General features: G+C 44.4%; 1 protein-coding gene across 2 annotated transcripts; it reads right to left on the bottom strand.

Annotated features, from left to right (window-relative positions):
• Positions 1-3,193: 3,193 nt before the first annotated feature.
• Positions 3,194-7,882, bottom strand: LOC101388162 (GTPase IMAP family member 1-like). 2 transcript variants are annotated; one of them, XM_087432920.1, is made up of 4 exons: positions 7,796-7,882; positions 5,772-5,947; positions 5,452-5,500; positions 3,194-4,456 (listed from the first exon to the last, which is right to left on the bottom strand). In XM_087432920.1, exons 3-4 carry the CDS (start codon positions 5,492-5,494, stop codon positions 3,606-3,608), a joined length of 894 nt encoding a protein of 297 aa, XP_087289046.1. In that variant the 5' UTR covers positions 5,495-5,500; positions 5,772-5,947; positions 7,796-7,882; the 3' UTR covers positions 3,194-3,605. The 2 variants fall into 2 exon arrangements, with proteins under 2 accessions (XP_087289046.1, XP_087289047.1); XM_087432921.1 differs by lacking the exon at positions 5,772-5,947 and having other exon boundaries at positions 7,796-7,881.
• Positions 7,883-21,046: the final 13,164 nt, after the last annotated feature.

Genomic DNA, 21,046 nt, shown 5'->3' with positions numbered 1-21,046 from the left:
AGTTCTGGAGGCGAGAGGATCAAAATAAAGGTGTTGGCAGGGCCATACTCCCTCTGAAGACTGTAGGGGAGGATCCTTTCTTGCCTCTTCCAGCTTCTGGTGACCCTACGTTTTCCTAGGCTTGTAGCAGCATAACTCCAATCTTTGCCTCCATCTTCTCATGACTGTCTTCCCTCTGTGTATGTGTCTGAGTCCAAATTTCCCTCTTCGGATACGGGTACCAGTTATAATTGATTAAGGCCCACTCTAATGGCCCTATCTTAACAATTAAATTACAAGACCTTATTTCCAAATAAGGTCACATTCATCACAATCATGGGTACTAGGGGTTAGGACTTCAACATATCTTTTTTAGGGGAATAGAATTCAACTCAGAAGAGGGGAGGAAAGTTTAAAAAGTGAAGCTGAGTATACATGTTAACAGAGTGCAAGGAACTAAAGCTAAAACCCTTTTAAGGACACTCTCACGAGCTCACTCCAGGTTCTGGACATTTCATATAAAAGGAACCATATCTTATGTGGTCTTTCTTGTCTGGCTTCTTTCACTTAGCATAATGCATTCAAGGTTCATTCATGTTGTAGCATGTATCTGTATTCTATTCCTTTCTATGGCTAAATAATATTCCATTGTATGATATACCTTATTTTGTTTATCCACTCATTAGTTGATGTACATTTGAGTTGTTTCCACTTTTTTGGCTATTATGAAAAATACAGTTTTACCATTCATGTAGAAGTTTTGTATGAACATATGTTTTCAGTTCTCTTGGATATATACCTAAGAGTAGAATCACTAAGTCACATAGTAACTCTACATTTAACTATTTGAGAAACTGCCACGGTTTTCCACAGTGACTGCAGCATTTTACATCCTCACCAGCAATGTAAGTGTTCAATGTCTCCACATCCCCACCAGTATTTGTTATTTTTTTCTTTCTTTTTATTTTCTTTAAATTGTAACCATCCCAGTGAGGATGAAATGGTATCTTATTTTTGTTTTGATTTCCATTTCCCCAATGACTAATGGTGTTGAGCATCTTTTCACATGTTTGTCGGCCATTTGTATATCTTCTTTGGAGACATATCTATTCAAATCTTTTGCCCATTTTAAAATCGAGTTATTTCTCTTTTTATTGTGGAGTTGTAAGAGTTCTTTATATATTCTGCATACTAGATCTTTATCAGATATATGATTTGCAAATATTTTCTCCCATTCTGTGGGTTGTCTTTTCACTTTTTTGATGATGTTCTTTGATGGGCAAAAGTTTTAAATTCTGATGAAATTCAGTTTATCTATTTTTCTTTGGTTGTTTGTGACTTTGGTGTCATATATTAGAAACTATTGTTTAATCCACGGTCATGATGATTTAAAACTGCATTTTCATTCAAGAGTTTTATAGTTTTAACTCTTATATTGAGCTCTTTGATCCATTTTGCATACAGTCATGTGCTGCATAACAACGTTTCAGTCTGCATAACAATGGACTACATACATGACAGTGGTCCCATAAGATTAGAACCATGTAGCCTAGGTGTGTAGTAGGCTATACCATCTAGGTTCATGTAAGTGCACTCTATGATGGTCGCACAATGACGGCACCCAATGACGCATTTCTCAGAACATATCCTCGTTGTGAAGCCACCCGTGACTATACTAATATTTGCATATAGTGTGAGACAGGGATGCATATTCATCATTGTGCATGTGAATATCCAGTTGTCCCAGCACTACATGTTATTTTTATCCACTAGTTGTTTCAGATACTTTTCAGGACACCCTTTATCCTTCTACAGATATCCCACATATACATAGACAGCCCCTAACACACTGCCCGCAAACACACGCTCTTCCCCAATGTGCCCTTCATGGCAGCTTTAGTGGGGTGTGCCTGCCCTCTGGGGTCCCTGGAGTGCTCCTTCCCACATTTCCAGCAGCTCAGTCACTGTCCCTTGGGAACTCCCTGGGCTCCGTTCCTCCCCAACGGAAGAACAAGAAGCAAATGTTTCTCCCTATTTGGGTCACAGGTTAAAACCTTACATTGCTCACACTGGACACTTTGCTATTCTTTTTTCACATTTATCTTCACCAGTGACCATCCCTTGTCTCAACAGAGTGAAAATGGCAGAGTTTTTCTCTGTTTGTTCATCACAAGAGTAATTTGAAAAGTGAACAAGACAAAAATCATGATTCCCTCAGGCCTTGCTGGGATCTGTGCACAACCCCTTAAACCAAAACGACCTGTGCGGCTGAGGAAATTTCAAGTCTCAGCAGTTGGCACTGGAGTTCCTCCTGTTAGTGTTCCCAATGGCTTCCATGCAGGGCTTGTGGGCCCCTCTCTCCAATGTATGCTCAACTGTTGCAGATTATTTTCCATTTCTATGTGTCTCTTTAGTGATCTGAGGTCATCAGAAACCTAAGATTCTCTGGCTGTGAAGGCAACGGGCAGAGGATGCTGTAGGGAAGAGATTTGGAATTGCACAGCAGTATCCGAGATGAGCTTGATTGTGTGCAAGGGTGGTGGTGTTGGGGACAAAGCAAGTGTGAGTGGAGAGATGGGGAGGCACAGTTAGGACTGACCACACAGGCTAACCTGGCTCATTTCACCTGGACCAGAGAGCTGGCTCTCCCAGATACGCATGGGACAGAAGGAGATGACGATACCCCACCATCTTATCACCAGTTCTCAGCCGACAAAGACCTGTTTGCCCTTATGTTGGCATTGAAATAAAAGAAAAATTTCCAGACCTCTTAAATTTGTTGATCTGTCCCTGAGTTGAAAAGCACATTCTTTCCCTGTGAGTCTGTATGCCCGTGAGAAAACTCCTCTTTGGAAGCAGACTTTCTGCAGGGTCTCAATGGCTCCTAGGCAGTTGAGCCTCTAGTTACACGTAGTTTCCTTGGACTTGTGGAATCATCTGCCTTCAAGCTGCAGAGGGGTCGGAATGGGGATGCCCGGGGAGACAGTCCCCTGCAGGTATAGACCGGCTGTTTTCTCCAATGTGCTCTCTTCGTATGATCACACACCTGAGTGTGTGTGTGTGGTGTGTGTCTGCACGTGGGTGCATGGATTTTGCATGCAAAATCCCTAAAAGATGGGTTTAGGGATGACAGAGTAGTGTCCTTGTTCAATAGGCACATTAGGCAGATGGACAAACATCCACAAATACTGATTTCCTTTGACACAATGTGATGTCCAGTACACTTATTTATTCACCTCAGAGTCAATTCAAATAAACGAGTATGTCCTGAGGGTCTGTGTTGTCTCTGCCCTTGGTCCTGTGGGGAGTCCAGGGGATGAGAGGACAGGTGCTCCTCATCTGCTTTCAGCAGCAAAGACAATTCCGTGCCAGGGAAGGGCAGCCTGAGGTCAGTGGGAAATAAGCAAAAGCAACAAGAGCTGTTTGGCTTCAGTAGGAAGAGAGCTAAGGGAGGGCCAGGTCACATGGGAAGGTCAGGGGAGGGAGAAGGGACCTGGCAGGACTCTGAAGTTGGTAGATCAGAGGGAGGTGAGGGAGGGAAGGAGCACCTGTGAGCCCTGAAGGGGCAGAACACCAGGCATGAATGTGCTTATCAGTTGGTGGGTCACAGTCCTCTTCGGCGTCTGTCACTTAGAATCCACGTCACCCAAGGCGTCCTGCCGGAACCTGGAGAGCAGCAGGGCGGCCACGCCCAGCCTGGCCCGGCTCCAGGGCGCCCTCCTCCACTCCCACAGCGCGGCCAGCAGCCCGCGCCCCCGCCGCCTCTGCAGGCGGGCGGCCACGGTCTCCGCCACCCTGCGGAGCCGCTCCTCGGGGCGCGCGCCGCCCAGCGCCTGCGCCAGGCGGTACACGTCGTTCGTGTAGGGGGCGCCCCGGTGGGCCCCGACCAGCCGCTCCACCAGCGCCATCAGCTCGGCCACCTGGGCCTCCCGCTCCCCGCCGGTGGCGCGGTTGTCGAAGGCGCAGGCGCGGCCCCCGCACTCGGCCAGCAGCTCCCGCAGCGCGCGGTTGTCGGTGCAGCGCACGTAGTCCTGCAGCGAGTCCCCCGCCAGGTCCTCCTTCCGCGTGAAGAGCACGACCGTGCGCGCCATCACGCCGTCGCCGAACATGTCCCTCAGCCGCCGCGCGGCCTGCTGGTCCTGGGCGGTGAAGCGGCCCAGCTGGGTCACCAGGAGCAGGGCGTGGGGCCCGGGGGCCGAGAGCAGGTAGCAGCGGCCTCTCTCCCCGCACCCCGGCTCTGTCTCCGGGTCTTCGGCGCCGAACAGGTCCGGGGTGTCGATGACTTCCACGTGCCCCCCGGCCCACCTCCGGCTGCCCACGGCGCAGGTTCTGGTCACGGACGCGGCTCCGAGCCTGGAGAGGAACCGCCTCTGGCCCAGGATGCTGTTGCCCGTGGCGCTCTTGCCGGCTCCTGTCCTCCCGGCCAGGATGAGCCTCAGCCTGGGCTCCTGCGGGGCCTGCGCGGCGTCTTCGGCACCTGTGCGGACAATTACTCGTGAGCTGCACACCTTAAAGCAACTTAGCCAGCTGAGCTGCATCTGCTGGATGCCTTTAGTGCAAAGGAGAACAATAGTGCCTTCAACCTTTGCTTTTCTAACAAACCTTTACTGAGGAGATCTGGTTGGAGATTTTTGGACTCTGGGGGATCTTAGCCCATCTATTTCTTTCCCCTTTGGCATCACCACCTGCACCTGGAGATTCCCCAACGCCCCCGTGGTGTTCTCTAGAGAATAGCCCTTTATAAATCCAGGCCACGTGGACTGCAGCTGACCTGATCTCCGGTCATCCTCACCGTGCAGAGCTGTTCCACAGGTGACAACCTCAGTGGCCTCTGATACTCTCCAGATGCCATCCCATGAGGAAAGGCAGTAGGCCTGGGAATGAAGGGCTGTCCGGAGTCCCAGACACCTGGGTTTGAATTACAGCCCCAGCATCTGCCAGGTGTGTGCGCTAGGGAAGCTGCTTAATCTAAGAACTAGACCTGTTCTGCAAAAAAGGAAATAGTAGGTTCTCACAGGGTTGTGAGATGATGAGCTGAGATAATCTTTCTTCTTCCCTCCCTCCCTCTGTCCCTCCTCCTTCCTCTCCTGTCTCTCTTAAAACTGCTGCCTAATAAGGTACCTGTTTTAACCTTCCATCCTGTTCTCTAAGACGTTCTACCTGGTAAATCATGTTCCCTCTAGTCCGGGATCTGATCCCTTCTGCATCCTCCTCTATGGAGATCAGAGTAGATTTATTATCCTCATTTTACACTTTGGGAAATGGAGGCACAGCCTAGTCAAAGAACTTAATATCTCACAGCAGGGCAGGGGCAGAGATCTGGCTAAAAGGCAAATCTCAGGGCTCTTGCTATTTCGCCCCAGTGTCAGGGCACCTCTGGCGCTTATCTCTGTTCAGTCTGGGGTTAGCTCATCCCTCATTACCCAGAGCTCACCCCTGTGGGCAGGAACGCCATGCGAGCTGTGTTCTTACCATAGACATTTTCTTCGTCTCTGGCCATCTTCCTTCCTCCCATGCTCACCTGAAAGCGTCCCAAACACCGTTTATTGTTTCATTTTTCATTCATTTATTCATCAAATAGGTGTAACTACCTACAATGTGTCAGGCAGAGTCCAAAGAGCTGGTGACACCAGAGTGAGAAACTCATAGTTCCCTCCTGCCCCTGAACATCTGAATTTAGGGAAGTACGTTGGAAGAGCCTGGTCTGGGGCTGGCATGAGACTGTGAGAACTTGGCTTTGTCATTTCAGGGACTCCAAGTGCAAAAAGCAGAGCAGAGACTATAACACTCACTCTGTGTCAGTGAGGAAGCTGTAGATATTAATTTTCACAGGTAATCCTTTGTCAGTGACGTAAGTTGTAGATATTAAGTTTTCCCAGGAGATTCAGCAGCCAGGGGAGACTTTGGAAAACCCTGAGGGCCAGAAAATTTGCTCCGTGACTTAAGGAAGCACCTTAGTGTGGTTGGCCTGGGAAACAAACAAGAAGAAAACTGGAATTTTGTTTGTGGAAATTGGAAAACAGAGATATCTGCGAAGCTGACCTGGAGAGCCTCTGACTCTGCTCCCAGAAAGCCAGAGAATTTGGCTCGAAATTTGTCTAAATATGATCCGTGTGCTGGAGAGACTGGGATGCTCCCCTCCAACTCCTAGTGTTCTTGCCCCAAATCTGTGTCTTCTTGAAGTAAAGTGATGGTACCCAATTCAACCGTCATTTAGCACAGTAACATTCCAGGAGCAAGTTTCCCCTATCACAAGTGCACAGTCTCTGCTCCGTCTGCGTCTCCAGCCTCAGTTCCAACCACTCCCCCGACTCAATCAGCTGCTCCACAAAGAGGGGACTTCAGGGCCTTTCCCAACCTGCCTTCTGCTTTCCCTCCTATGACCCTTCACCCTCTCCCACAGTCTGTCTGAGTCCTGTCTGTGCTTCACCATCCCTTTCAAATTCTGCCTCTTCCTGTCGTCCACCTGGTTACTGCAGGTGACTGTGTTCCCTCCTGGCTCCACACAAGGGAAAGCAAAGGCAGAGGCTGGCTGAAGAACTTGTCTCTGGCCAAAGGACCTAGATGACAGGTTTGCCTGGCCCCAAACCAAGTGCTCGTGTTTCTGCAGGAAATACCCTGCCACCCCCCGCCCAAGCCTTCAGCAAAGTTCACCCCACGGGCCTCATGTGATAATTTTGTGTAGAAATCAACAAGCTCCCATAATTGACAGCAGAGCAGAAATGAAGAAACAGCCACAAGATGAGAGCAAAGAACAAGAATTTAGCTAAAGCAAGATGTCCTTGTCAAGAACGGAAACGAGCAAGTGCTACAGGGAATTCACAGAACCCTTGAGTAGAGGGTTTAGAACTTCCCATGGAGTTTGGATTGGGATTCGAAAAGTTGTTCCAGAGTTCTTAAGAGCTGAACTCTGGGGGTGAAAAAGGCGTATTGTTATTGAAGAATGTACAACATGTAGAATCCTATCATCTTAAAACTCCAAGGGATTGGAGTTTGTTTATCTAGTCCAGTGTTTCTTGAACTTCTTATCTTTTGGAATTATGTAGGAGATTCTTTAAAATCAATGTTTCTTAGAGATTTTGATTTACATATCCGTACTTTTAAAAAATAAGTCCCCCTCTCCACTGATTCTAATGCATTCAGTCCATGATCTGAGTTTGTGAATCCCCTATCCTAGTTCATCCGTCATTATACTGATGAGATGAGATGAGACATTGAGGTGGCTCAGCAGCCCACAGAGCCCTGGGAGTCTTAGATTGGGGAGCAGATGTGTGGGCACACGGAGGGCAAGGGTCTGAAGACCAGCTTCATAACCTTAGGTATCTCCCGCAAGACCCGATTGTGGACAGTGCTCAGGAAATTGGAGTGTTTTTAGGAGGATTCAGTTCAGATATATACAGAATTTCACTTTGCAACTTGTTTGAGTTTAGATGCATTTATATTTCCTCAAAAATGTTTTTTGGCTTTCCTCAACATGCATCTGGGGAGTATTTCTGCCTTCTAAAGTATGTTTTGTGCCCTGCAGTAGTTCTAGCAAACACCTTCCTTATTTATTAGGGGAGTAGGGAAGGAGAGAGGATTTGGTAAGACTGTGTGCCCTCCAGAGCTGGAGAAGATGCTTCCCACTTCTCCAGAACTTACTCTATTGGAAACTCAGAACATCCTTAAAAACCTGGAAGTATGATGTTACTCTTTCTAGGTGCTGCTCCCCGCCTCGTACCTAGGACAATGTAGGTGCTCCCTCAGCGGGCTCATACAGGTACCAAATTCCTCACAGGTCCTACTCCCCAGCTGGGTCCCTTTCCCTTGGGCTCACCTTTGCTGCAGAGTTGGCGACGGGCTCTGAGGCTGGCTCCGAGAAACCCCTGACCTACTGCTTTCCCTTTGGTGGTGAGTACGCAGGCTGTTTCCTCCCAGCACAAGAGGAAGTCTCACTCCTCTCAGACCTCAGAGCTCAGACAGCTCAGGGAGGGAGGGCCCAGTGGTGGTGACTTAAAGAGACAGAAACATTCACCAATGCGGTCCTGGGTATGTGATGTTTCCACTGAGAAACTCACCCCCTGCTTTGGAATGTGATGATGTTTTCAGAAGGTCCTGTGACACCAACATCTTGTCCCCAACAGGACAGGAGATCCCTGTGACACCTCCATAAGGTCCCTGTGACACCACCATTGTGTGTCCCAAGAGGGGAGAACATTTTAGGTTTCTGAGGCCTGTTCTCATCTCTGGCCTTTGACCACTAACGTTATCTCCTTTTGCTTTTTAGGTCTTTTCCTATGAAATTACCTCTTGAGGTTCTCCTTCCCCAGGACAGGAATCCTGAGAGGAATCCTTGACTGGACCTCAGTGTGGACAGTGCTACCAGTGCGGCCCTATCTGCCAGGAACATCACATGCAGATCTCATCATTCTCATGAAAAGGAAGCTTTTCCAGCTGTTAAAAATAGGACAGCAGGTAGAGGATGGAAATTTTTCATACAAGTCTTAGTCTAGCCATTCTGTTGGCATCTCCAACCCACGTTACCGTCTCTCCCCTCAAGAGGGTCGTGAGAAAGGTGTGTAAAATGGCCAGTCGCCGTGTGGAGAGAAGGCTGTGACAGGATCATGGTGCAATGGACCCTAGGCCTAGTTAGGTCATTAACAAGCTATGTGATCTTGCCTAACTCACTTAAACTTTCTGAAATTGACTTTCCTGTATGTAGTGAGGAGATTAACTTAATCTGAAGCTGATTGGCTCATTGTCTCTAGTGAAGAACCCAACTCTCACTGAACTCCACCTTGTTTTTATTCCCCCAGATTTATTGAGATATAATTGACATATAACATTGTGTCAGTTTAAAGTGTACAACCTGTTGATTTGATACACTTATATACTGCAGAAATGATTACCACCAAAGCATTAGCTAACACGTGCATCACGTCATATAATTACCATTTCTTATTGGTGGTGAGAACATTTAAGATCCACTCTCAGCAACTTTCACGTATATAATATAGTATTATTAACTATAATCACTGTGCTGTCCATTAGATCCCAGGACTTATTCATCTTATAACTGGAAGTTTGTGCTCTTTGACCCACATCTCCCCATTTCCCCCACCCCCCAATTAATTGATTTTTGGATGTTAAGCCAATATTGCATTCCTGGGATAAATTTCACTTGGTCATGGTGTATACTCCTTTTCATATATTGATGGATTCTCTTTGCCAGTATTTTATTGAGGATTTTTCCATCTATATTCATAAGAGATGTTGATCTTAATTTTCTTTTGTTGTGATGTCTTTTTTTGGTTTGGTATTAGGATAATACTGGCATCATAGAATGAGTTGGGAAGTGTTCTTCTTCTTGTGTTTTTTAGAAGAGTTTGTGAAGAATTGGTATTAATTAAATGTTCGGTAGAATTCACCAGTGAAGTCATCTGGGTCTGGGTTTTTCTTTGTAGGTAATTTTTTTTATTAGATTGAATCTCTTTATGTTTTATAGGTCTATTCAGACTTTCTATTTCTTCTTGAGTCAATTTTGGTAGTTCATGAATTTGTCCATTTCATCTAAGCTGTCTAATTTGGGGGGCATAAAATTGTTCATAATATTTCATTATAATTGTTTTATTTCTGTAAACTCAGTAATAAAGTCCCCTCTTCCATTCCTGATTTTAGTAATTTAATTCTCCTTCATGTTTTTTTGGTCAAACTAGGTAAAGCGTTGTCTATTTGTTGATCTTTTCAAAGAACCCAGTTTTGGTTTTTTTGGTTTTCCATATTGTTTTTCTATTCTCTAGTTCATTAAATTCTACTCTGATCTCTATTATATCCTTCTTCTTATTGCTTTAGCTTTAGTTTGCTCTTAATTTTTCACTGCCTTAAGGTGGAATATTAGGTTATTTGCTTGAGATCTTTCTTCTTTGTTTAATATAGGTATTTACAGCTATAATCTTTCCTCTAAGCATTGCATTGGCTACACCCCATAAGTTTTGCTGTGTTGTTTCTTAATTTTCATTCATCTCAAAGTATTTATGATTTCCCTTTTGACTTCTTCTTTGACTCTTTGGTTATTTAGGATTGTGTTGTTTAAATGTTTTTGTGTGTGTGTGTGTGTGAGGAAGATCAGCCCTGAGCTAACATCCATGCCAAACCTCCTCTTTTTGCTGAGGAAGACTGGCCCTGAGCTAACATCTGTTGCCTATCCGCCTCCTTTTTTTTTTCCTCCCCAAAGCCCCAGTAGATAGTTGTATGTGGAGGTTGCACATCCTGCTGCTTGCTGTATGTGGGATGCCGCCTCAGCATGGCCGGACAAGCGGTGCATCGGTGCATGCCTGGGATCCGAACCCCAGGCCACCAGTAGCAGAGCACACGCACTTAACCGCTAAGCCACGGGGCCAGCTCCCAGGGATTGTGTTGTTTAATATCCACATATTACTGAATTTCCCAATTTGTTTTCCATTACTAATTTCTAATTGCACTCAATTTTGGCTGGAGAACATGCTATGTATCATTTCAAGCCTCTTAAATTTATTGAGTCTTATTTTATGGCCTCACAAATGGTCTATTTAGGAGAACGTTTCTTGTGCACTTGAAAAGAATGTATAATCTGCCATTGTTGGGTGGAGTGTTCTAGTGTTAGACCTAGTTGATTTATAGTGTTGTGGTCACGTATTCTTTTTCTTTCTTGGCCTTCTGATTAGTTGCTCTATGCATTATTCAAAGTGGGGTATTGAAGTCTACAACTCCTATTGTTGAATTATCTATTTCCGCTTGACTTCTGTTATTTTTTGCTTCATGTGTTTCAGGGCTCAGTTGGTAAGTTCATATATGTTTATAATTGCTGTATCTTCAAATTCATTGATTCTTTCTTCTACTGGTTCAAATATACCATTAGATCCCCTCTATTAAAGTTTTCATTTTCAATTATACTGTTCAACTGCAGAATTTCTATTTTGTTCACTTCAAAAAAGATCATTTTTTGTGTGTCTTGTTTTTTGGCTGGAGAAGATTCACCCTGAGCTAACATCTGTTGCCAACCTCCCTCTATTTTGTTTGTGGGGTGCTGTCACATCGTGGCCACTGATAGAAGAGTGGTGTAGGTCCGTGCCTAGGAACCAAACCTGGGCCACTGAAGCAGAGTGCACTGAACTTAACCACTAGGCCACCAGGGCTGGCCCTCTATCTCTTTCTTGGTATTCTCTATTTGATGAAATATTGTCATCATAGCTTCCTTTATTTAAGTGTGCTTTTCTTCAGTTCTTTAAACCTATTTATAATTGCTGCTTTGAAGCACTGTCTTTAAGTCCAGTATCTGGCCCCTCTCACAGGCAGTTTCTGTTGCTTGATTTTTTTTTTTTCTAGTGTATAGAAGACACTTTCCTGTTTCTTTGGCTTATAGTTTTCATTAAAAACTGAGCATTTTAAGTAATATAGTGTAGCAAGTCTGGATACTGATTCACCTTCTGCTCTTCTAGGGCTTGATTTGCTGTTGTTTGCATATTCATTTAGGGACTAGGCTAGACTCTTCTAGTGAAGTCTGTTTCCCCTGCAGTGTGAAACCTCTGATGTTCCTCCTCAGAGGGTGCAGCCTGGGGCATGCACACAGTCACCTGGGATGTCAATAGTTTAAGCAGTGCTCTCTCTGACTGTCTCTTTTCCTAACCTCTCTGTTAACCTGCATGTCTCCATTGGGATTACACCCAGCTGTTAGGCTTACTAATTACCAACTGATTGCTGTCTTGGTTTTGGCAATACCCTTGGGAATAAATTGCTCCACAGTCTGATCTAATTAAATTTTGCTTCCTTTGCAGGGGTACTTTTTGTGGCCAGTATTTCAGGTTTTCTCTGATCCTAGAAGGACTCCTCTTACCTGTCTCTTTTCCTGCTTCTCTCTGGTAAACTTGCTGGTCTGTGGTTTCTCTTATGGCTCTCAGCCTCCTCTAAAGTGCTTACCACTAAAATCTTCATTGTTTTCAAGAGTGCTGTTTGACTTAAACTTCCCACACTCCATTTCAAATAACACTATTTCCTTTGGGGAGAGCTTTGGAGTTCTCTGTTGTCATAAACTTCTTTTCATCCTAAACAAAATCTCTGAGCCACAGCTCTGGGCCCAGAGCAGAAGATGGGAGCCTCTGGTCTTCTCAACTTGCCTTTCCCACCATGAAACCTCCATCACATGAGGGAGCTGGAGTGTGGGCAGCCAGGGCCTCTGTATTTTTAGCCTGTTGTGCTTGGGGCAGAGGCTCTACTGAATGCATAGAGGATCAGTAGGGTGCTGTTGGCTTCACTTACCAGGAGTTTATTCTCAGCAACTTAAAATTGGAGGGAATGATAAATGCTGCCAGTCTTCCCCTATTGGTAAGATATTACACGCTTGATGAGTACCCGAGGGGAAAGGGAGCCCCATCTTCTTGGTCACACCTGCCCAGAATGGAGTTTCCTTCAAGCTGAGCTGAGGGTGGGTTTAGGAAGGAGGAAGTAGGTCATGGCTCAAGTACTACACAGATTCTCACTGTTCTTACTAGGATTTAGCAGATTTTTAAAAAATGAATGTTTCCTCATCTGCTCTATGACCTTAGGACAACTTTTAGAGACTTTAAATTCTTTAAAACATAATTTTCACAGTTATGGTTATTCCACCAGTAATGTCTGCGGGATTCCCCATGAGGCTTTCTGGAAGTGGAAACCCTGTCGGTAGTTTTAGGTTAAACTTTGCCCACATTGCTAGCCTCCCCTCTTCTTTCTTCCTACTGAGTGCATGGAATTTGTATAGTTTAGTTTTCCCTTTTTGTTGTTCTTTATTGTAGTTGAATGAAACACTGCTAAATGGGGACCTAGGTGGCAGCTGCCACTGTCTTCCAGATTGTTATCTTTATCTGGAGTCCTTGGTTTCCACCAAATGCAAATATGTTATACTTTCAGGGGAAATGAGGAATGTTGGCGTCTCCTTATATTTCCAAATAGTTATTTATGGTCTTTCACAGCTTAGAAATGACTAATTTAAATACAATCTCAAGTTATATTTCCTCATGGTAAACAGTAGTCAAAAGCAATGAGGCTGCTCAGCTGTTTATTGGCTACTTAGGCTTTGAGAACTTCATTGTTAGAATTTTGAAAGACAGCAACATCCATATGCACCTATGCCAGTTTAGAGCAGAGTTTATTTTGCTTAGCTTACGTCAGTTCAAAGTGCCAACTGTTGTGCCTGCTCTGAATGAGGCCCTGGTGTGGGGTTGGAGATTCACAGGAAAACTCTTCCACTGCGTCCCCAGGCCAGCACCAGCCTGAGGAGGGAACTGAAAAGGAGCCTGAGCACAGTTCAGCGCGATCTCCGTGGTGAGATTTCTACAGACCATCCTGGCAGTCTATAGTAGTCTAGGTAGGCGAGTAAGGAACGGAGCTGTGGGTGTGTTGAGAGCAGCAGCATATTATTGTATGATACAGTTCCACTGCAGGCATCAAACTTCAACAATCTGACACTTCCCTATCTTCTTAGCTCTCAAGATGCTGGGACTCAGAGGGGTTATGAGATTTTTTGCCCAAAGCCATAGATATTCATAGTGGCAGAATCAGACCCACACACTTTCCCTCTGACGGCACTTCCTGTATTAAAGGGAGACACCCAGGGCTGATGTGCTGACATGAGACTCTACTACTGAAGCTCGTGGAACAAAACAAGTGCCATTGGGCCACAGAAGGATGCGAATTGCTGTTAAACTACTCAGACAGAGTAGTCATCCTGTGCTGCCAGTGTAGCATAGGGAGAAGGCTCCTGTATATTGAAATGCATTAAAGCTTGTTTTGTCTTGTTTTAAAGGGATAATGCCCTCCTCTTTTTTATTTTTTTAAGATAAAACAATTTTCTTGTGTGTATTCAGTATTCTGTAAGAGTGTGAGCTTGACTCTTGGTGGTGGGACCGGGGCATGCTTTTAGGCAGAGGTGGTCTTATAACCTATTCAGCACAGACCATCCCGGCAGTCTATGTGTTCCCTGAAGGGTTCAGGAGGCCTTAATTGCACTCTCAGGACTTAATTTCCTCTGTCCTTCTTTAAAAGAAACAATTTTTTGTTTTTATTTTGGTGTTGTATAAATTGTTGACAAAAAATAATTCCCCTGAGAATTGAAAAGCTAAATTCTCCTGAGGAATCCACAACGTCTCTCATCCCTGAGACTTCCATGGTCCATTTGGGCCGGATGTGTGGATGAGGAATGAGGAAGAACAAGTTCTAGTACATTAGCACTGCTCAGACTGTGTAATGCAGAAGGGAGGATCTTTGAGTTGTTAAGAGGATGGAACAAAAACAGGCAAGAGAAAAGGTGGAGGAAAAGAGACAGGGGGTGTATTAGATTCCCAGGGCTGCTGTGACAGATCACCACACACTGTGTAGCTTAAAACAACAGAAATGTATAGTCTCTTAGTTCTGGGAGTCCAAAATCAGAACGTCAGCAGAGCCTTGCTCTCTCTGAAGGCTCTAGGGGAGGATCCTTTCCTGAGACTTCTGAGCTTCTGGTGGCTTCTCACAATCCTTTGCATTCTTTGGCTTTGTATGTGCATCACTCCACTCTCTTTCCTCTTGCATTTTACTGTAAGTAACCAAGAGAAAGCAGGCTGCACCTTCCACACTTTGCTTGGACACTTCCTCAGCTAAATATTCAAGTTCATTGCTTATAAGTTCTACTTTCCACCCAACAGTAGAACATAATTCAACCAACTTCTCAGCTGCTTTATAGCAAGTATCACCTTTCCTGCAGTGTCCAATAACCTGTTCCTCACTTCAGCCTGAGATCTGACCGGAAGGACCTTTAACGTTCAGATTTCCACCAGTAGTCTCTTCAAGGCAATCTAGGACTTTTCTATCATGTGCCTCAAAATTCTTCCAGCCTCTGTCCAGTACCTAATTTCAAAAGAACTTCCACATTTTAGGTATTTTTTACAGCAGCACGCCACTTCCTGGTACCAAAATCTAAATTAGTTTCCCAGGGCCGTTGTAACAAATGACCATAAACTCAGTGGCTTAAATCAACAGATTTATTGTTGCACAGTTATGGAAGCTAGAAGTTCAAAATCAAGATGTTTTTGGGGCATGCTGTCTCTGAAGCCTCTGGGGAGGATTCTCCTTTGTCTCTTCCTAGCTTCTGGTGGCTGCTAGCAATCCTGGGCATTCTTTGGCTTGTAGATACATCACTCCAATCTCTGCCTCTAATGTCACATGGTATTCTCCTCTGTGTATCTGTGTCCAAATTTCCCTCCCTTCATAATGATACCAGTCATCGTATTAGGGCCCACCTTAAAGATCTCATCTTAACTTGATTACATTGCAAAGACCCTAGTCCAAATAAGGTCACATTCTCAGGTACCAGAGTTAGGACTTGAAGGTATCTTTGGAGGACACAATACAACCTATAGCAGGTGGTAAATTATGCAGTTTGAGGGTGAAATGCCCTGGTGTCTTCCTCTCCAGTCCTAGTTGTAGTTAGTAGGTTAAACCCATGTAAATAGTTTCCCCATGTCACTGGGAAGACTTCTACTGCCCAGAGCTTAGAGTCTACATTCCTTGGCCTGGTATTCAACAATCATTACAATCTGCCTCAACTTTTCTTTCAAGGCCAATCTTCCTCTACTGCTCTCCTTGAGAAGCAATCTAATTCAGTGTTTCAGTGGAGCTCTGCTTACCTAAATTTCCAGTCATGGTTCCAGTTAATATCTATTTTACACTGTTGTAAGGAATGAAGGAGAGAATTATATGAATGCCAGTGCCTGGGACACAGTAGGCCCTTAATAAACGCTGGTAGTGATCTCTCCACTCCAAATTGTTTGCTGTTCTCTGCCCGTGTCCAGTATATTTCCACCTCCACGGCTTTCTCATGCCATTTCTCCCTCTCTTTCCTGTGAGAGTGCAATTTTCAAAAACACAATTTCATGACTCTTGTGCAAATATAAAATAAACACATGTCAAAGATTTTACTCACCTCCTTGACTAATGAGAGAACCAGTAAGAGATTATAATTGGTTCAAAGAGCATTTGAGGGCTGGCCCCGTGGCTTAGCAGTTAAGTGCATGTGCTCCGCTACTGGTGGCCTGGTGGGATCCCGGGTGTGCACCGACGCACCGCTTCTCCGGCCATGCTGAGGCCGCATCCCACATACAGCAACTAGAAGGATGTGCAACTATGACATACAACTATCTACTGGTGCTTTGGTGGGGGGAGAAGGAGGAGTATTGGCAATAGATGTTAGCTCAGAGCCGGTCTTCCTCAGCAAAAAGAGGAGGATTAGCATGAATGTTAGCTCAGGGCTGATCTTCCTCACAAAAAAAAAAAGCATTTGAGAATCCAGGATTAGTGTCCAAGACACTCATAAAATGTAACTTTTCGGTTATACATTCCGCCAGATGGAAAATTATTTGCATGTCTATAAAACAAAAATCTGCAAAATACCTTTCTGTCTTTCTAGAGTTGTAAAATATCTCAGATGACAGGCAAACTCAGCACCACACAGAGAGAACACTTATTACCACTTTTGCCTCTTTCTAAATTTGGATCATTTTAATGGCATTCTTTACCTCGTGATCATAAACAGTCTTTACCAGTCATTGTTGATCCCTAGAAGATTGCTCTTATTATGCATAGCCTCATTATTTACATAGATGCAGGAAGAATTCTAATTAACTGGGTAGGCCTTCATGAATTTGCTCAGCAAATCTAGAGCCTAACAGTATTAAGGAGCTACTAATTCCAAAGAATTAACTTCTCTGGGAAATTTTCAAAAGGAATCTTGAATGAGACTTTTAAAAACCTCCATTATTTGTTCTTCTGTCCCAAGTGTGAGAAACCAAGACCCAAACACTTTCTCCAACAAATTTTGCATGCTGTACCTATAACTTTCAGTGAAGTTCCCTCTTCTTGAGGTCTCCACAATTTGCTAAGTTCATGAACTGCAAAGGAGTAAGGAGTGGCCTTCCTTACTACCTGAGATACTGGGATCCTGGAAGCCAGGTGTCATGTTAGTTTTCCTGGGAGGATTTTGTAGGCATTAGCTCCAAATATGACATCCACCATTGCTCCTCAGTAGTGGCCCGGCTGTACCTGAGTAAATGAAGATCACTCTCAAATACCACACTCTATATATGGCCTTGATGCAGAACTGGTTTTTCCAATTGTATCTTTGTAAAAATGAGAATAGATTTTTCCTGAACCTATGCAAATGATTATACTGTCATGAAACATAAAAGAAACTCAGTAGAAGTATTTGTTTTTGAATTCTGAGGGTGAGTGAAAATCAGATAAAATTTAAAACAGTTGATATCACTTTACAAATGCAAAGTCTACTAACTTGTGGATTAGAGATAGTTTATAGTTATATGAAGTTTTCCTCACATATCTATAAAAATAGAACGTTAAAAATAATACCAACAATATTCCAAACAAACAACCACAATGAAATTTCCTTGATCAGTTCCTTCAGTCCTATGTTATTAATTCTCATTCTGCTGGACCTTGGGTCAGTCGTCTGATTTCATGAATTACATCTGCTTCCAGACTGAAATAATCCCGGAAATCCTGGCTCTATTCACCGGTGCAGTCTGAGTGTTGACTAAGCATTGCCATCTTGGAAACCTGTTCCTAAGAGTCTGTTTTTTGAAGTAACAATTGTTCAGAGTACCTAGTACTGTTTTTTCCACGGCGTTTCTCTGTTGAAGACACAAATTCTGACTGGTAGCTTTTAGCAGATTCTTCAGGCAAGTGGTAGAAGGAAGCAGAGATCTGTTTGATAATGAGACTGAATGGTTGTAGCTAAATTATTAGGGTAACCAAAAATATCAGAGTGGAGGAGAGCAAGAGTGTCTCTTGGGGCATGGACTTTATTTCCTGAGGGTTTGAGCCATGTTTCGCTTGGGGGATCCAGCCCCAAGTACCTGTCTACAGCCAGCACCTGTGTCGCTTTTGTTACAAGGCCGCCTTCAGCTTGCAGGAGGCAGCTCTTCTTGTGCATTGGGGGAGCCAGAGAGCATTTAAGCAGAGACTTGTGAGTGCAGGGGTATAAATAATCCAGATCCCTTGCCTTGGTAGACAGTCTGTGGAAGTGCTGAATTTTCCTTTTCACGCAGGTACCATTTGGTGGAGGAGTAAAGGAGAGAAACCCAGAAAGCCTGAGCAATACCCAAAGCCAGGTAGTGAACCTGAAGGAGACTGTTAAAAAGTGGAAGCAACTAAGAAATTTTATTTGGCAGCAAGATGGAGGGCTCCAATATCCCTGGCTGCTTTCTTCACCCGTGATCTGCTGACCCTCTTGCTGAACGACAAACTGGTCAGGCCCAATGTCTGTCCCTGCATTGACCCTGGCTGAAGGAAGGGGTGTTTCCTGGCAGAAGTTTGTGATTTTTCTTTTTTTAAGGACTTAAGAGGAAAGTGTTTTCAGATGCATAGACAAGGATGAGAAACTGAACCAGAAATCAACAGACTTCTAGAACTTTCGTATCTGCTCATTAGACACAGTCATTCTCAGAACTGGAGGGCAAGGCCCTCTGCAGCAGTTAGGAAACATGAAGTAAGGGGTTTCCAAGCTTTTCACCTCTCCCTGTAGGGCCTTCAGTTCTGTTTATGTATTCAGGTACTGCTATAGACCTAATTGTGTCCCTTGTCCTCAAAATTCAAATGTTGAGACCCTAACCCTCAATGTGATGGTATTTGGAGTTGGGGTGTTTTGGAGGTAATTAGGTTTAGATGAGGTCATGGATGTGGGGCCCTCATGATGGGATTAGTGCCCTTACAAGAAGAGATACCACAGGGCTTGCTTCCTCTCTCCACCATGTGTGGACACAGTGAGAAGTTGGCCATCTGCAAACCAGGCAGTGAGCCCTCACCAGGGAACTGAATTGGCCAGCAGCTTGATCTTGGACTTCCCAGCCTCCAGAATTGTGAGAAACAAATTTCTGTTGTCTAAGCTGCCCAGTCTATGATATTTGGTTATGGCAGTCTCAGCTGACTAAGACCGGCACCTATGGTGTGAAATCCCACAGTAGGTGAGTTTAAGGAGGATGATCTATGACCTAAGACTAGCATCAAGAGTTCTCTTACTACTACTATCTAACAGTTATTGCTCACAATAATGTGAGTACCATTCTAACCACTTTATATATACTACTTTATTTAATTTCATAACAACCCTATGGAGTAGGTGCTCCATCTGAAAGATTAGGAAAGTGAGTTGCACAGAGGTTAACTTACCCAAATGTGGTCAGCTGAATAGTGGCCCCCCAAAAGATAGCCATGTCCTAATCCCCAGAACCTGTGAGTGTTACCTTCTTGCAAAATTGTCTTTGCAGATGTGATTAAGTTAATGGTTTTGAGATGCAGAGATTGTCCTGGATTGTCTGGGTGTGCCCTAGATGTAATCACCCAGGTAGTTATAAGAGGGAAGCAAGAAGGTCAGAGGAGGAAGAAAGCAATGAGGTGATGGCCACAGAGATTGGAGTGATGTGACCACAAGCTAAGGAATGCTGGCAGGTTCTAGAAGATGGAAGAGGCAAGGGATGGATTCTCTCCTGGAGCCCCAGAAAGAACCAGACCTGCTGATCCCTTCATTTTATCTTTGTAAGACTAATTTCAGGCTCTTCACCTCCAGAACTGTATGAGAAAAAATGTGTATTGTTTTAGGCCAATAAATTTTTAGTAATTTCTTATGGCAGCAATAGGAAACTGATACACAAAGCTTACATAGTTAATTTGAGGAAGAGCCAGGACAGTGTTAGGGGCCTTTCCTTTCACCTCCTGTTAGTATTTCTGCAATGTCTTAATAAGTTGAGCTTTGAATTTATCTAGATCCTAGCACCAGAAAAAGCCCTGAGCTGCACAAGGCAGACTCCCATAGAATGTAAAGAACTATCTTTTAATGACCGAACAACTTTTTGGAAAATTCATTATATCCACATTGTCATGTGTGTGTGTGACATAAAGAATAAAGGGAAAATGTAAAAAGGAAGCTATGGTTATCTCCACATTCATCTCTTTTCTTCCAACTATGTGGAAGGAGCAGCATCCTAGGTGAAGGGGGAAACTTCATGGAGTTGCAGGTGGGGACCAGCAGCAGAGAGTCAGGTGGCTCCCAGCAGAGCTGGAAGTGGAAAGGAGCTCTTAACAATGAGGAGCATGGCCAAGTGAACAATACAGGAGACATATGCGCAACCTTGTTCCTATCACAATTCTTCCAGAGGGAGATTACTCCTAAGTTAGGGTTCAGGATGGGACTGATATGTGCCAGATGCTCCCTCTTGGCCACTGGCCTCAAGGGTCTTACCATTTGAGACCCAATTCCTATTCCCTATAGCATCTATGGATTCTATCCCAACTACTTCCCTCTTCCTTTTCAGGAACTTACCATTGTACCGGAGCGTAATACCTGGAGAAGCAATTAGCTGACCAGGAAAACATCCAAGGCAGCTTCTGGCAGGCCAAGTTTCATTCAAGGAATATGTAGAATGAAATGAAACTGGGCAATGGTGGAGATGTTTTGAGCAGGAGATTTGGTTCTGGTTCTCCTCTAGACTCATGTGTATGCAGCCTTGTCAAGGTTAGCTTCATGGGTATGTGACCTGTACAGTTGCACAGGGCCCTGTCCTTAGAAGGGCCCCTCACTTGCTTTAATGTTGTCTTGATGTCATCTTAAAATTCTTAATGATTTTTGACCAAAGACCCGGCATTTTCATTTTGTGCCAGACCTTGTGAATTACGTTGTTGGTCCCAATCTGTGCCTTTATTGGAAGTCAGAAGACTGTCGCCTGTGGTTCTTCAAGGTGACCCAAGTCATTAACATCAATAATTGGCTCAATGACATGGGCCAATAATATGGTCATTAACACCATAATCTCCAAATCTAGCTGCTTCCCTCCGTGGGTGGCCACCCTATTGTCTGCTACTTTCTGCCCACATCTAGTCTTCTTAGTACCTACTCTCAAGCTTGAGCATTGGCTAATCCGGTTATTCAATGTAGTGAATCAAAATACACAATCAAAAAAATAGGGGCTGACCCAGTGGCACAGTGATTAAGTTATGCGCGCTCCACTTCAGTGGCCCAGCGTTCGCAGGT

This window comes from Ceratotherium simum, chromosome 1 (genome assembly GCF_057802395.1).
Source record: "Ceratotherium simum simum isolate JZ-2026a chromosome 1, ASM5780239v1, whole genome shotgun sequence".
Classification (NCBI taxonomy): Eukaryota; Metazoa; Chordata; class Mammalia; order Perissodactyla; family Rhinocerotidae; genus Ceratotherium; species Ceratotherium simum.
The sequence above is the reverse complement of the archived record's forward strand: the minus strand, read 5'-3'. Positions and strand labels throughout refer to the sequence as shown.

What these genes read in the sequence shown, in the direction of transcription:
- LOC101388162 (XM_087432920.1), bottom strand. Translation starts at nt 5,494, where the DNA reads ATGGGAGGAAGGAAGATGGCCAGAGACGAAGAAAATGTCTATG. An exon ending in AGACGAAGAAAATGTCTATG is followed by an intron (nt 4,457 to 5,451) that starts GTAAGAACACAG and finishes TTGTCCGCACAG; the next exon opens with GTGCCGAAGACGCCGCGCAG.